The 16701-nt window shown below is 40.5% G+C and overlaps 1 protein-coding gene across 4 annotated transcripts in view; it reads left to right on the top strand.

Annotated features, from left to right (window-relative positions):
* cfi (complement factor I) overlaps positions 1-16701 on the top strand; it is a 74040-nt gene that overhangs the window by 39280 nt on the left and 18059 nt on the right. For all 4 annotated transcript variants that reach the window (XM_087980718.1, XM_087980689.1, XM_087980632.1 and 1 more), the window contains 3 exons: positions 2942-2971; positions 7385-7503; positions 15124-15227. In XM_087980718.1, the coding sequence (XP_087836844.1) occupies positions 2942-2971; positions 7385-7503; positions 15124-15227 (253 nt within the window). The remainder of the gene's footprint in view (positions 1-2941; positions 2972-7384; positions 7504-15123; positions 15228-16701) is intronic.

Raw genomic sequence — 16701 nt, 5'->3', positions numbered from 1 at the left:
TCATCCTGAATCCATGTGATCCAACTTTATTAATTAGTCTGCCATGTTACTTCCTCAATCAAGTTTGTAAGACACAATTTCCCTCACACAAAACTATGTTGACTTTTGCGAACATAGAACACAGAACTGTACAGGCCCTTCAGCCCACGATGCTGTGCCGAACATTTGGGCTCCAAACCAACCAAAATATGAAATGAATAAGAAAAAAAGCATCAATTCAGAACATTTTGCAGAGCCTAGACAGTCAACGAAACATAAGACATTTTGGTTTTGAAACAAACTTTGTAAACCACAAAATAATATCTGCACCACTAACAGTTTTCTGCAATCCTTCAATAGTAAACGGATTTATTGTGCGTGTACTCAATCATTCTTTGCCTCTCCAAATGTATATAAATCCTATCTTTCAGAATCACTTCCAACAAAATGGTCTGGTCTTTATATTATGTTAAGGGTATAAAATCATATAAAGACTAGATGCAAAAAAAAATTCAAAACTGGAAGAATATGTTTTTGAAGACAAACTGAAGAAACCAGGGCGCTCTCCTTCTAAAAGAGAAGGCCGAGACATGACTTGATAGGGGTTATTAAAATGACAAAATAATTAGACAAGGTAGGTGTAGAGAAAATGTTACTACTTAAATGGCAATCTAAAACTAAAGATCAGAAATTGAAGATACTTACTTATGAACCTAATAGCAAACTCGGGTGCAATTTCTTTATACAAATTAGGATGTAAAATGCTACTACAATAAGGAAAATATTGTAAATGTATTTAATGGGAAAGAAGGGAGACAGAAGTAATGAGTTAGATGAAATAGAGTAGAAAGAGTCATCCTTACAAGTCCATAAATGTCACTATAGGGCAATAGACAATAGGTGTAGGAGTAGGCCATTCTGCCCTTCGAGTCTGCACCACCATTCATTATGATCATGGCTGATCATCCTCAATCAGTATCCTGTTCCTGCCTTATCTCCAAAAGGCAGGAACAGGATTCCACTATCGTTGAGAGCTCTATTCAACTCTTTCTGAAACGAATCCAGAGACTGGCCTCCACTGCCTTCTGGGCCAGAGCATTCCACACACCCACCACTCTCTGGGTGAAGATGTTTCTCCTCATCTCTGTCCTACCCCTTATTTTTAAGCTGTGTCCTCTGGTTCAACACTCACCCATTAGCGGAAACATGTTTCCTGCCTCCAGAGTGTCCAATCCTATAATAATCTTATACATCTCAATCAGATCCCCACTCAGTCTTCTAAACTCAAGGGTATACAAGCCCAGTCGCTCCAATCTTTCAACATAAGATAGTCCCGCCATTCTTAGGAATTGACCTTGTGAATCTATGCTGCACTCCCTCAATAGCCAGAATGTCTTTCCTCAAATTTGGAGACCAGAAATGCACTTAATATTCCAGGTGCCGTCTCACCAGGGCCCTGTACAGCTGCAGAAGAACCTCTTTGCTTCTATACTCAATCCTTATTGTTATGAAGGCCAGCATGCTATTAGCTTTCTTCACTACCTGCTGTACCTGCATGCTTACCTTCATTGACTGGTGTACAAGAACACCCAGATCTCTTTGTACTGCCCCTTTACCTAACTTGACTCCATTTAGGTAGTAATATGCCTTCCTGTTCTTGCCACCAAAGTGGATAACCATACATTTATCCACATTAAACTGCATCTGCCATGCATCTGTCCACTCACCTAACCTGTCCAGGTAACCCTTTAATCTCCTAACATCCTCCTCACATTTCACCCTACCACCCAGCTTTGTATCATCAGCAAATTTGCTAATGTTACTATTAATACCATCTTCCATATCATTAATATATATTGTAAAAAGCTGCGGTCCCAGCACTGATCCCTGCGGTACCCCACTGGTCACCGCCTGCCATTAGCCAACCAATTTTCAATCCAAGTCAGTACTTTGCCCCCAATACCATGCACCCTAATTTTGCTCACTAACCTCCTATGTGGGACTTTATCAAAGGCTTTCTGAAAGTCCAAGTACACTACATCCACTGGATCTCCCTTGTCCATCTTCAGAGTTACATCCTCAAAAAAGTCTAGAAGATTAATCAAGCATGATTTCCCCTTCATAAATCCATGCTGACTCTGACCTATCCTATTACTGCATCCTTTATAATTGACTCCAGCATCTTTCCCACCACTGAGGTCAGACTAACTCATCTATAATTTCCTGCTTTCTCTCTCGCTCCTTTCTTAAAAAGTGGTACAACATTAGCCACCCTCCAATCTGCAGGAACTTATCCTGACTCTATCGAACTTTGGAAAATAATCAGTTGGGCACTTTCAGGGAATGATATTTGACACATTTGACACCAAAACCTGATTAAAGGAAATAGATTTTAAGGAACATACTAAAAGTGATGTCAAAGATAGAGAAGCTGAGAGGGTTAAGGAGATGGGACAATGGAAATCAATGACGTACGAGAAGCCAGACCTAGTGAGCACCGAATTATTATTGCATTGTTCGGCTGAAGGATTTAAAGCAATATATTTCAATATGTATTCTAAGATGCACAGATGTTCCAATCAATGGATCTCTCTGAATCATCAATATTCTCTCAAAACATGAAGTATCACAAATATTTTAATAAGCATCTCAACACTTTCACTCATTCAAGTTAATTTTACTTCTTTTGAAAATCAATAATATTTCATACCATGGTATATTTGGATTCTTTCATTAATATAATCTCTTTTATAGGGATCTCAACATATGAATTAATCAATTGGTCATGTACATACTTGAAAATTGCATTTGAATATTTCCATCTGTTTATAAATTAGCATTGTAGTCAATGTGTATTTATTTGTGTGAAGCTGTGGATCCCTGGATGATAGTGTTAATGATATTACTGGAAATGGTTGTCATTATGATTAATATCTTTCAATGTGTCTTTGTTTTTATAAAGGAACAAATAAACCCAAAGATTATAATAAAGGTAAGTTAAGACTTTTTTTTTGGAGAGAATGTTATTTTAGTTTTCTTCTGAAGTATTTGCAGCTTTGTTTGTCATTTATGATCTCTCACTTTGTCAAACACCTTGAGACTGAGACATCCAGGACTTTGATAATTTTCTTCTCATCCAAACAGATTGGTCTGAACCTTACTAAATTTTGGTAATGTGTCAATTTGTTGAGTTTCATGAAAAAAGTTTTCTCTGTGAGTGTCTAGTGAATTTTCTTGTACAATCACTACAATAATGAAGTATCCACCACACTCCTATGATGCCTCCAGACAGATCTCCATTGACTGCCTGGAGGGACCCAGTTGTAAAAAAGTTTGAAACAGGTTGGCTGTCACTGGGATAGGATGGCTATTTGCTCCTTCAGATCGCAGGTTCTATCCCAGCAGTTGACACAGATCAATGACAGTGTCCCAGGACATCCTCAGTGTCAATGCACCCCACTCACCTGGAGAAAACCACATTGCGGATGAAAGATTCTGACCCTCCTGTACCTTGTGAAGAATCCTTCAGCTGTGAGTGAACATCACGATGCTCACATTGATTCTGTCGCCCAGCGGCTGGGGGGAGCTGCTGCTCCTGCGTTTGCTGGACCATCTGTTCCTCCTCCATTTCTGAGAGCCTTTGTTGCATCACAGCAAACCTGCTGCTGTGCCTGGGCTCTTCAGTCGCACTGACACTGCCCCTCTGGGTGGGCAACAGAGGAAACAGAATAGGCTTCTTATTAATGTGGGCAATCAGCATTCACATCACTCACAAATGATAACTGAACATAGTCCTCTCTACAGTGGGACATGGAGCACTCCAACACAAAGTGACATAAAATGACTTATTTTGACATTGGACCTTATTTCGACAAGTGCTCTGTCAGTCATGTGGCAAATAGATAAATACAGTGTTAAGTGCTGCATGCATAATAAACCCTTCTCCTCCTAGTACCCATCATCCTTGTAAGACATCTTGCATTACACTTAAGGTTCAGGTTAAAGGGGAATCACTTCTATGCCCCTGTGCACCTTATGAGGTCTTGTATTAGATGATTGTGTTGTGCCTCTTTTGGGGTCACTTTTGCTCCACACAGACATTGCTTTTCATATTGCAAGGACCAGTGATATAGTCAACATTACTTGTGACCAGTATTCACCCCCCCTGCCCAACAGTTGCACAGTGTGTGCAGTTCAGACGATGATATGATTGTAAATAATGTGAACCAGCATTCTTCTCTCTGAAAGTACAGTGCTTGCTATGGAATGTCACTGGGGAATGGGACATTCTGGCCTCATTCTTGTTACAGTTGCTTATCTGACATGCTAAAGATGCAATTAGTGCACACAATATAATGGTCATGAAGCTTGAGGCCGTCACTCACATTCTCTTTGCTCTTGCTGTCCCCATGTCCCTGATAAATTTTAAACTCCCTCTATTTTCATTGAGCCCTTTACATTAGAACTAATGTTCCCACTTAACACCCAGAAGCCGTGGCTTTGGAAATTCCCATGCTCCTGTTGGCTCTATGCTCTTCCGATATTGAGGCCAGAGAACTGTGATCTGTCTGAACACCGTCCCAGTCCCTTCCTATTCACTGAGGTCCACCCTGCTATCTATAATTACCCCGTCACTATCACCATATCTGCAGCAACCCAATATACAATGAAGTTCATCCCTAGACTCAAGTTGCCCACTTTCCCTTGAACTCCCCAGACTGCTCCCAATAGGCCCGCTGAACGTTATTGAGCAAATCCGAGACTTGCCATGACCACCCCCCCCTCCCCACCCCAACCAGAGACTGACTTGTCAGGAGTGACTAAGATTTACTCCCAGGACTGATGTCTTAACTACACATCAACTGAACTGCCTGTACCCCCCGGACTGTTTGAATTGATTTGCAGGACTAATCTGCAAGGACAGAAATCCCTGGTGTCTGGCCAAACTCCTGTTGTATAATCAGATGAGCTCTTTGACTGACTGTAAACCCCTTCACTACACTAAAGACTGCTGCTTCCCCTACCCCCCCTCTCCATTTGGCTCTCACATGTGGTTTACAAGGCTTGAAATACAGCCTGTAAAATACAGCTAGCAAGGCCAGCATTTGTTGCTCATTCCTACATGCCCTTGAACTGAGTGATTTTCTACAGCATCTCAAAGAACAGATTTTTAAAGAATCAACCAAGTTGCTGTAGGCCTGAGGTCACGTGTAGGTAAGAATGGCATCTTTCTTTCCTAAAGGGCATCAGTGAAACAGATGGAGTTTCTTGCTCACCATCACTGAAACCAGCCTAATAATCAGGACATATTAACTGGATTCAAATTCCACAAGCTGGTGTGGTGGGATTTGAACCTGTGTCTGCATTGCATTAAACTAGGTCTCTAGTCCAGTGACATTTACCCAGCACACAATCTTCCCACAATTAATTGCTTTAGCTGCGTATTCTGCTGGCCAATGCTGTTGATCTGTCATTGAGCTAGAGCTGTGGCATACAGTAACTTGTGCACCCCGTTGACTCTTCAGTGATTCCCATGGGCAGAAGCTGCCTGCCTCTGCTTCTGCACTGAAATAGCAATGCAAGCAAGCTGTCAGTTAGTAAGTGCGCATTAAAGACCCTGTGCACTGAGAAAGCAATATGGGCCATAAAAAGGCTGCAAGCCAGTGCTGAAGTCGGGTAGTTCAATAGGAAAGCAATGTGAAGTAGATGGGGGCTGAGAAGAATCTAAATGAGTGGTGGTGTGTGTGAATGCTAAGAGAGCAAGCTAAATGCCATAAGATGCATCTGGTGTCCCCGTTTGCAAACCAAAACTGGTAGAAACATACAAGTCATATGTGACCCTAAACAAGGAGAGTGCGGGTAAGTGGAGTTGAAATGCCCATCAGCCATGATTAAATGACGGAGTGGACGCAATGGGCCAAATGGCCTTACTTCCACTCCTATGTATTATAGCTTTATGGTCTAAACTCCAAAGTGTCTAAGATTAAACTCCCAGTTGGACTGAAAGAAGGCATGGTGATATAGGGTGTTTGGTGGTTTGCCAATGCCAACTGGTGTGAACAAAGGAGGTAGCTGTGGAGCAGATAGGGATGGGGGTGTGAAGAAGCACTTGGTCAAAGGCCAAGATAAGCTGCATGTGCCAGATAATTGCTCTGATTAATATGTGGGGAATTTATGCACTCGAGTTTCTCAATGAAGGAACAGAGAATTAGAAGTGGCTATAAGGTAAAAGTTGGGGTTTTAATGTGAGGTCAAGGCATGGGAATAAAGTAATTGTTGCTTGATGGCTAGGTTCTGATATTGCCATTTACGGTTTGATGCAAACACTTCTCTCAACATGAGAATCTGATTTTTTACATCTCAATGCATTGCTTCATCTTCTTCACCACTGCTCACGACCTCACCAAGGAGGGAAAATTCTGCTGCACAAAGTTCTTGGACTTAGCTTGATATTAAATGAGAAATAGATTGAGCTTCCCACAGTGGATAGGTGATGGCATTTACTTACTAGACCTCAGATAAAGATGGTGACTTTTAGGTGGTATCAGAGAATGACTTGCACCTTTTCCACCATAGCACAAGCCTTAATTATTAGCAGAGAGGGGGCAAAATTGCAAAAGAATAACTGAATGAGAAACAATAGGTTTACTCTAGTATGTCCAATTACCATCTTAGAAACCAATCGAGGTAATTTTCCTATTATCTGAATAAACAAAACATAACTGTAAATGAAATGTAAAATCATTTCAGTACTGCTGCAGTTCTTGAGAGTGAAACATAAACCCTGCTTGCAGTGATCTTTGGGCTTTGTTGATTAATAGAGACAAGAAAGGTTTGGTCCATAATTCAAGTTAATGTACAATCTCATGCCACGTCAATCTCACCAGTTCATATGCCCTGAGGTTGTTTCTAGTATAATCTTTAATGGTTTTGTTCTCTTGCAGCAGAGGGCCACTTGGGACAAGGCAGATAGACAGCCGCTGGGAGCTTACAATCCATTGGCCTAGATGAGCTAGATACTGTTAGCAATTCTTGCCTGCATGAACCTTCCACTATGTATAGTAAAAATGTGTATCTTGAAAAGCAAAGGAACTGATTTCCATTCTCCAGTAGCAGTATACATGAAATCTTGTGGGCTACAGTTCATTTTCAATCATCAGATTTTTCCCATGGACTGATCAGCTTACAACAGGGATTAAATAAGGAACAGGGAAGATATAAGATATGCTGTTAATTTGGTACTACCATTAAATGCTGGTCAATGTCAAAGTTATCTCCATTGATTAGGGGACTTCTCTCCAATTTATTTCTGCCAGTGTTGAAAAACAATGATCTATGTAAACTGGCTTGAACCTGGTGCATTACAAGGTTGATAAACACAATGTGCATTTCACATTACCTTTAGAAAGAATACTGCTCAAGTCATCACTTACTAAAATATCCTGTGGGATTTCAAATGTTACTAGAGACACACACACCTCGAAGAGAACTAAAAGGCTTGTAGGAGGTGAAGAAGCTTTACAAGTAAGTTTATATTTCTTATTTAATGAAGTTTAACTGACTTTTTGCTTTTTAAGAACATGAGTAGATTTTAACTCTGTACAATACTGTAAAAAACTTGAGAATGGGTCAGCAGCCTGATATCTCTCCCAATGTTTCTTAGCATTGTCCTCCAGGCATCTCCTCTGCAACTAGTAGGACAAGAGTGTGGGGCTGGAAAAGCAGGCAGGCAGCATCCAAGGAGCAGGAGAGTCGATGTTTCAAGCACAAGGTCTTCATTAGGAATTCCTGCTGTGCTTTTCCAGCACCAGACTCTTCAACTCTGATCTCCAGCATCTGCAGTCCTCACTTTCTCCATCCAGTAGGACAAGGATACTGAAGAGCTGAAAATATGTTGCTGGAAAAGCGCAGCAGGTCAGGCAGCATCCAAGGAGCAGGAGAATCGACGTTTCGGGCATGAGCCCTTCTTCAGGAATATTGGGAGAGATATCAGGCTTCTGATCTCCAGCATCTGCAGTCCTCACTTTCTCCTCAAGGATACTGAAGAGCCGAGTTCACAGGCTAAGACTACAAACTTGAAACTTCAATGATCCCACCAGAGCTAACAAGAGCTAGCACTATCCTCTTACACTCTACTCACATCCTTAACTGGAGTCTCATAGTTGTCCCCTCTGTGCTTCCCTTCACTCTCTGTAATCATTGCACCACAATTAATCCATCTTCTTCACCTCACATTCTCACACTCACAACTGCTGCAACCCTTAATGTCCATTTGTTTGCTCAAGGGGACATGAGTTCAAATCCCAGTATGGCAGCTGGTGAAATTTGAATTCAACTAAAAAAACAATCTCTGGAATACAAAACTAGTTTAATATTTTCAAATCAACACTGTTGTTAGAAAGGAGGCTTCATGTTGTGAATTACCAGACACGAGTGTTATTGGTATTTGGGCTGAAAGAGACAGTACCACAAACGTCAGCTTGCTGAGGGGCATACTCATTTGCAGAGACCCCAGTGATATCCTAGAACCAGGCCCTGAATATAAATCAAGAAAAATGAGCATATGATAGGTATATTGGATGGAGAACATGTGTGCAGGTTTGCGAAAAGTGAGTGGGTGTGTAAAAGAAACAAAATTGGAAGGGCATGGATTTAAAGCAATGTTCAAATAAAGCAAGGATGATGTGTCCAAAGATATGTTGGCTAGTTGGATTGGCTGTGCTAAAGTGTCTAGGCTAGGGGGTTAGCCATGGGAAATGCAGGGCTACAGGGATAGGGTAGTGAATCATAGAACCCCTACAGTATGGAAACAAGCTCTTTGGCCCAGCAGATCCATACTGACCCTCTAAAGAGTATCCCACCCAGACCCATTCCCCTATTACTCTACATTATCCCCCTAACCTACACATCCCTGAACACTATGGGCAATTTAGCATGGCCAATTCACCTAACCTGCATATCTTTGGATTGTGGGAGGAAACCAGAGCACCCGGAGAAAACCCACGCAGACAAGGGGAGAAGGTACAATTCCACGCAGTCATCCAAGGTTGTAATTGAACCCAGATCCCTGGCGCTGTGAGGCAGCAGTGCTAAACACTGAGGTAGTGGGGTGGGTCTGGTTGGGATGTCCTTCAGAGGGTCAGTATGGACTTGATGGGCCAAAAGGCCTGCTTCCACAATGTAGGGATTCCCTGAATAGGAAGGGTTTAGTGGCATATATGCCAAATGCTGGCAAATGGGACCAGATCAGTTTAGGATATCTGGTCAACATGGACGAGTTTATCAAAGGGTCTGTTTCCATCCTGCGTGTCTCTATGACTCTATATAAGAAAAATCTTCTTCACACAGTGAGTTGTTTGGGTATGGAATACACCACTTGGAAGTATGGTGGAGCAAATTCAATTGAGGTACTGAAGAGGACATTGTAGTTTTTTTGGATAGTAATGTTGGACAGGGAAATAGGGAAAAGACACGAGATTGGCTCTAGATAATAGAGTTGGTACAGGAACAATGGGCACAATGGAATCCTTCTGCACCATCATTTCTCTGTGATTCTGTGAACGTCTTAATACATCGCGATGTCTCGTTCCACGATGTATTAAAAACATATAGAACCCATTCTGAACAACATTGACCAAGTGGGTAGTTAAAAAAATATGATAACATTGATCATTATCATGGAGAAGTGCAGATAATTTCCATATTTGTAATTATTATTATTTTATGACATGGAGTAACCACCCCCCCTCCCCGACCCACTAATTTAAACCAGCAACACAGAAAAGATTCACCCCGTGCAGTAACCTGTTAAAATTTGAGGCCAAAAACAATCCCCAAAGTCACGATTTAAAGTACAAAAAAAAGTAAGAACTTTATTCTTTACGTCTAACAAAGAACAATTAATTAACACCTATTTACAATTCCTTTCTCTAACCTATCTTTTACTTCCCCCTCTACCATACTGGGCCAATAAAACTCCCAATTAAGATTTATCAAAAAATTCAAATTTCAAAACCAGCCAGCTATCAAATCTTCTTTGTATGTTCCTCTGTCTTCTTCTTCTTCTTTGGGTTTCTGTTTCACAGGTCGTTGCTAGATAAAGGTATCTTTAAGGGAGCTATTCTCAGTCAGTCTGGATATATTGGTGGCGTGGCAGTTCTCCAACCATTCAATTTGTTTAATTGAACCCCAAAGCATTGGATCATTTCATTGGTCCTAATATTGTCAAAATACCAAATTCAAACTTGATTGGAATTGGAGTTTGGGAATGATATAAACTGATTGGCTGAATTTGAATGTGTTTTGTTCTGTCCCATAGCAACCCAGGTACTGTTAGCTGCTGGGTCAAATGTTACATTGTAAATTCTCCAGCACACATTAAGAAAGCTATTCTACAGGTAGCCTTATATAGAGTCATAGAGACACATATGTTGGTGGCTTTGCAGCTCTCCTCCAACTGTTCAATTTGTTTAATTTTTATATCCCAAAGCATCAGATCATTTCACGTCTTAATATTGTCAAAATACCAAATTCAAACTTGATTGGAGTTTAGTATCTTGGGGCATGATTTAATTTCATTTGCCGAATTTGAATTTTCTTTTTGTCTCGTGGCAATCCAGCTACTGCTAGCTGCTGGATCAAATGTTACATTGTAAATTATCCAGCACTCTGTGTGCTTGCTAAGTCCTTCAACTTTCTACAGTATACCTCTACACCTTCATAATAATTACCACAGAACTACAATCCAGTGGACATTTGTCTGTCGGACCCAATGTTGACAGCAGCATTTTAGAATGTTCTCTATACTTGTGCAAAACTGTAAGGTGATCTTAACTCAGGGTAGAACAACTTGCTGTCCTCTATCAGGAGGATGGTACACCAAACACCCATACAGATGGACCACACTTACCTCGTTAGTTTTGGACAGTCGTTTGAGTCAGGCTGCCACAGCAAGCAGGAAGTTTCACAGCCTGCAACTAGTTCCCCAACACTTAGCTGCTTGAGTTTACCTCCACAGCCATTGGAAATATCTTCATTCTTTATGGTACATTTTTGATATTACTATTTGGATATTGTGAGAAACAGAACTCACTCACAAATCAATCAGCCTGAAACAAAGCCTTGGAAACAAGAACAATTTATTACAGCCTTGCAAGGACCAGACGCTTCTGCAATCAAGCAGAAATGCACACCAAAACAGAGCATGTTAGCTTTCTTATTCAATTTACAAGTTGCGGAATCACGCCTCCCTTTTCCCATCCTATCATAAGCCGATATGTTAGTTATTTTCTTATCTGGCCATCCTGCTGTCCTTGTCTGCATTCTTTGTTCCTTGTTTGTTACAGCTTGTTCTTGTATCCAGTTTCTCTTATCATACTATAAGCTTTATTGTGAAATGCCCCTGCTGCTTTTTTTGTGGTCAACTATAACACTTTAAAGTTATTTCCTAGCTTAAAACTATTTTCTTTAAAAGACCCTCTGTATTCATTAAAGTCTTAGCCTTAAGTATGCTACATGCTACATGCTACAAGAATTCCGCTACCGTTTGTATAATGTTCCCCTTCCCTTCCCCCCACTATACCCCCTCACCCATCTGCAAAAACAACATTTCTAATCTCCCACAGATATCATTTCATATTTTAGGGCTAGTCGAACTTGAACTGTGGGCACCTGACCCAGAGGTAAGGGTACTACCACTGCACCAGAAGAGCCCTCCTCTCTTAGTATAATCATTGAGAAAATACTTAGCAGGATTTCTAAGATAACAAGCATTAACAAGAGCTATTCATTCTTTTATTTAACTAATTTAATACCAATGTGCTGTTGGATGATCTTGTTTCTATTTTGGATTTGGCATTATTATTGAAGGAGGACAATGGTGCTGGTAAGAATTACAAGATTAGCAATGGGAAAAATGGTTAAGGTGAAGCACTCTTCCATGATATATTCTCCTGAGAACTGAGGCAATGAGGGACACTCTGGGTCAGTGCTGCTTCTAGGCAATGAACATTTTGACTTGCAGCATGCTTCCTGAATGCCTACAGGGTAGCCTGATCCAATATGGCAGAGTTCTGTGCAAAGATAGGCTACCCACCATAGTTAATGCTAAGGTGCTGATTTTGCATTTTGAACAAGCTCAGTGCTAATGCATATCTCTAGCAGTGCCTTTGAACAGAAACTATACTCTGAAGAAGGGTCACTGGACCCGAAACATTAACTCTGCATTCTCTCCACAGACGCTGCCAAATCTGCTGAGATTTTCCAGCAATTTATGTTTTTGTTTCTAGTTTCCAGCACCCGCAGTTCTTTTGGTTTTTCCTGTGATCAGCTCTTGTACTTTTCATAAGTTCACAAATGTGGTACAGTATTTTGACAGGACTTATGTCTGGTGAATGAAATAGCTTATTCCACAGAGTGGTGCTGTGCTGCTTTCACCCTAGTGTAAAAAAAAATTATGTTCACCTCACCAAAACCCTGTGGAAGAATCCTTAAGGATACCTGGGTCGTCTCTCTATAGTAGTTATTGGACAAATGACCGACATTAATTATTTGTAAAATGAGTGCATGTATTGAACTCTTATGGAAATTAGAAACCTTTATAAGGATAGATATGACCACATGGGAGGTAAACCTCATTGGTGAGGAACATTGCTTGGCTCACTCACTTGACTGCTGGCTACCTTGACTACATTTCTCAGCAATAATTTTTCAAAAGGCCAGGCACGCATATGAAGGAGGAGATGACACAATTCAAACTGCAAGTCAAGATTCTCAGAGTGCTATACATTTGTGGCAGAAAACATGTCAGGAATGTCAATTGTATCACCTCCAGAAAGTGCCATTGATTGTCAACATATACACCCCACTAGAATTCTGAAAGAAATGACTGCCCAGAGTAGGCAAGCCAACAAAGTAAATTATCTCCCTTTACTTATTGTCCACATTGGATACAGTAATGCTTTCACCTACCAAAAGCAACAGTTGAAGAACCAGCCTATCACAATGGGGTTGTGTGCCTCAAACTCAGCACCATGCATCATGGGCAACCTTCTCTCCTAACAACTACTTACATGCAAGACTTAAAACATTCTTGCTTTATTTTTAAAAGCTGGGACTAAGAATTTATTGATTCATTCTCCCCAGTTTTCAACTGCTGTTCACCTGATTGATTGACCACAGTTTACTCAATTTTGTTGCAGGACAAAATGATGCATAATGTCCAGGGGATCCTGAGAAGTCTTTTATTTCCTATGAGGAAAGTCATTGAACTGATGAGGAAGAGCTCAGGCCTTGTTGTTGGAGATGACAACTTCAGTGGCACATTGCCAGTTACCTGGCTAGTTACTGAATATTATTGCTGTAACCCAAGCATACTAATGAGGCTCAATACAGCCTCAAATCTCCATTCTTCTCCACCAATTCACAGCTCACACTTTCCATCCCTGCAAATCCATCTGTGCGAGGGCAGTGGCTGGAAAACAAAACTCAACAGCCTGCTTTGAATTATGCTAATGAAGAAGGTCAAAAGGAAAATTAAGTAAAAAGAGACAAAGGCAGTAAGTTGGACTCAATCACCCAGGAGTTCTCACTGACCTGTTCCACAAAAGCCTCCTCAAACACAATCCTAGCTTCAAGTTTTCTTACTTCAAAGACCCATTTTGGATACTCTTCCATATAAGGAAGGACTGGATAGTTAGGCAGGTGATGTTTCACTGAGCACGAGGAAGACAAAGAAATCTGAATAGGTCATGATAATCCCCTTTCTGAACTTTTTCAAAATTGATTCTTGGGAAGTGAGTGGGCCTTGCCAACAAGGAATTTACATAGTCCACACATTGTTGGCCTACACTAGTTTAATATAATCTTCTGGATACCTCAAGGAGCAATAAAAAGGCAGGACTGGAGTCACATACAGGCCGGATTTAGCAGATATCCTTCCCTAACTGATTTTGGTCAACAAATGATGTTCTGACAATTGGCAAACTCCGGATCATTTTTACTGATACCAGTGTTTTGATTTTCCATTTTATTAAAAACTATATGGAATTTGAACTTCAGAAGCAGAATTTGAGCACCAGCTTTCTGGATTACTAGCCTAGTGACAATGACTACTGCATAACTATATCCACTCATGGTGGAGGATGAGAAGAAGGCTGTCTATACTCTTCAAGAAGGGAGACCCAGAATATATCTATGCTCACTTAAAAGAGATAGTTTGAAAAAGGTCACAATTATGTACAGTTTCTGAGCTCAGACACCAAACCTCTTCTGACAGACGTAATTCTGAAGTTCCCTACTATAACATCAGGAAAGCTTTGATTTCATTACACACCTCAGATCATCAACCCAGATAGTGACCAATCAATACCCCCACCTCCATGGAAACACAAGCTGTAGGTCAGGACAAGGACCTCCAGACTCATACATCCTGCTGTAGTTCAGAGATATCAGGATCTGATTGCTTTCTTTAGGCCAGTAAGGACGTGAATGCAGAGTCTAGTGGAATTTTGCCCTCTGGAGGCCAGTTACCGGCCTGATACTGCCATTTCTAAGCATAGCAGCGTATGCCAGACACCTGTCTTCTTCCTCAGAGCAACCATACTACTGGGACATGGGAGGGACAATGCACTGCCCTCGGGAGCAAGTTGTAAAAATGCAGCGCCCAACAGGTTCCAGCTATAAACAAGCTGCTATGCAATGAAGACAACATCATTCTTATAGTCATTTTAGTAGAGTACAAATAGCCATTGACCTTAATTTCCTTCTTTTGAAAAAATAGACCAAAGTGAAAGAAAGATACATTTAGCCACTCAGAGGCAATAGTCTTACAGAAAAATGACATGATCACTTTCTGTGCCTTCACTACCAACTCAAAAGGATTTATATAAGATTTTCCACTGTCACTCAAGTGTATGATTTATAAAGTTCAAAGAGAAATTAATACTGTAATAATTGAAAGACAGGGAAATTTGCATGGAGATTCATGTCTAAAATGTCTAATTTTGTTTGAAAATGATCCATTTTGTAGATATTGTCTTTTCTTTGAAACAGGTGAGTTTGAATAATGGGTATATTTTATATTGTTCTTTCTCGAAATGTACTGTTATTATTGTGAGGCAATTATGCTTTCTTTTCTTTCTAAAGGGACAATTTCCTTGGCAAATAGCAGTTTATGACAACACAAGGTTGAACTGTGGTGGAGTCTTCATTGGTGGTTGCTGGATTTTGACAGCTGCACATTGTTTAAGGTATTTGCTGAGAATCGCTATCTCTTCATAAAATACAAGATGAGATAATCTAAGGTCTTCAGTAGGATCTAAGATTTACACTCTCAGCATTTTTTCAAAGTACGTTAGACTCATTTCTTCTCATTGGGTGACATCTCCTTTGTGTAACATGCCATCCAAATTCAATATTAGATCTTTGCTTAGTACTGGTTACCTCTAATTATAAAACTGAACTTTTTTCAGCCTTCTTAATAGCTGTATTCAGTTGTCCATCTGTCTTTAATGACAGCAGACTCTCCACGCCATTTCTAATCAGAAGGAAACCATCACTTATGCTCTGTCCTTCCTGGAGCAATCAGAAAATTATTTCATTGCCCACATTCATCCAATAATCTTATGTCTCACTTTGTTTCAATTTTTTATCCAATTTTCCCTTAAACTGTACAATGATTCCTGTCTTTGATTGCCTTGTGATTGATTGAATAACCCTTTGTTAAAAAAACAAAATACTGTGTAAAATGTTTTGCTTCATTCCCTTGGTGATAATTCTGAAATTTTATCAACTATTCTCTGATTCCCCAACCAGGCATCATAGTTTTTCCTATTTACAGTGTTAAAACTTTTCACAATTTTAAAAACCTGTAGTGAATGTTCCCTCATTCTTCTCAACTTCAATTTAAAAAAATCAGTGTGTGCGCGCTCAGTGCGCATTGGGAGGGTTCTGCCCATTCTGCAGAACACCTGGGTGCAATGAGCTAATCTTACTTTCCTTTATTCTCAAACTGTTTAAGGACGGTCCAAGAAATGTTCCTAAAATAGGTACATATGCAACAGACCCAAAATTTTACATATCGACCAAGGACACACATAACATGTGACCAACATTCAATCAAATACATTTCAAGCATTTTTGGGCATGGTACCTAGTTCCACATAATTGGCCAAAATAGCATTTTTTTTTCATCCATGGGACGTCAGCATCACTGACTGGCCAGCATTTACTGCTCGTTCCTAGTTGTTCTTGTGGTGAGCTGTCTTCTTGAACTGCTGTAGTTTATGTGCTGTAGGTTGACTCACAATGCCCTTAGGAAGGGCATTCCAGGACTTTGAACCAATGACAGTGAAGGAATGGCAGTATATTTCGAAGTCAGGATGGTGAGTGGCTTGGAGGAGATCTTACAGGTGGTGGTGTTCCCATGTATGTGGTGCCCTTGTCCTTCTAGATGGAAATGGTCATGGGTTTGGAAGGTCCAAGGATCTTTGGTGAATTTCTGCAGTGCGTATTGTAGACAATACACACTGTGACTTCTACATGTCAATGATAGAGGGAGTGGATATTTGTGGATACGGTTCCAATCAAGCAGGCTGCTTTGTCCTGGATGGTGTCAGGCTTCTTGAGTGTTATTGGAGATGCACCTATCGGGTAAGTGGGTGGTATTCCATCACACTCCTCACTTGTGTCTTTCAGATGGTGGTTAAGCTTTGGGGAGTTGGG

The sequence above is a fragment of the Chiloscyllium plagiosum genome, unplaced genomic scaffold, assembly GCF_037043375.1.
Source record: "Chiloscyllium plagiosum isolate Xiang-an unplaced genomic scaffold, Cpla_swu_hap1 HiC_scaffold_1, whole genome shotgun sequence".
Classification (NCBI taxonomy): domain Eukaryota; kingdom Metazoa; phylum Chordata; class Chondrichthyes; order Orectolobiformes; family Hemiscylliidae; genus Chiloscyllium; species Chiloscyllium plagiosum.
Note: the sequence above shows the minus strand (reverse complement) of the source record. Positions and strands in the feature narration are given on the sequence as shown.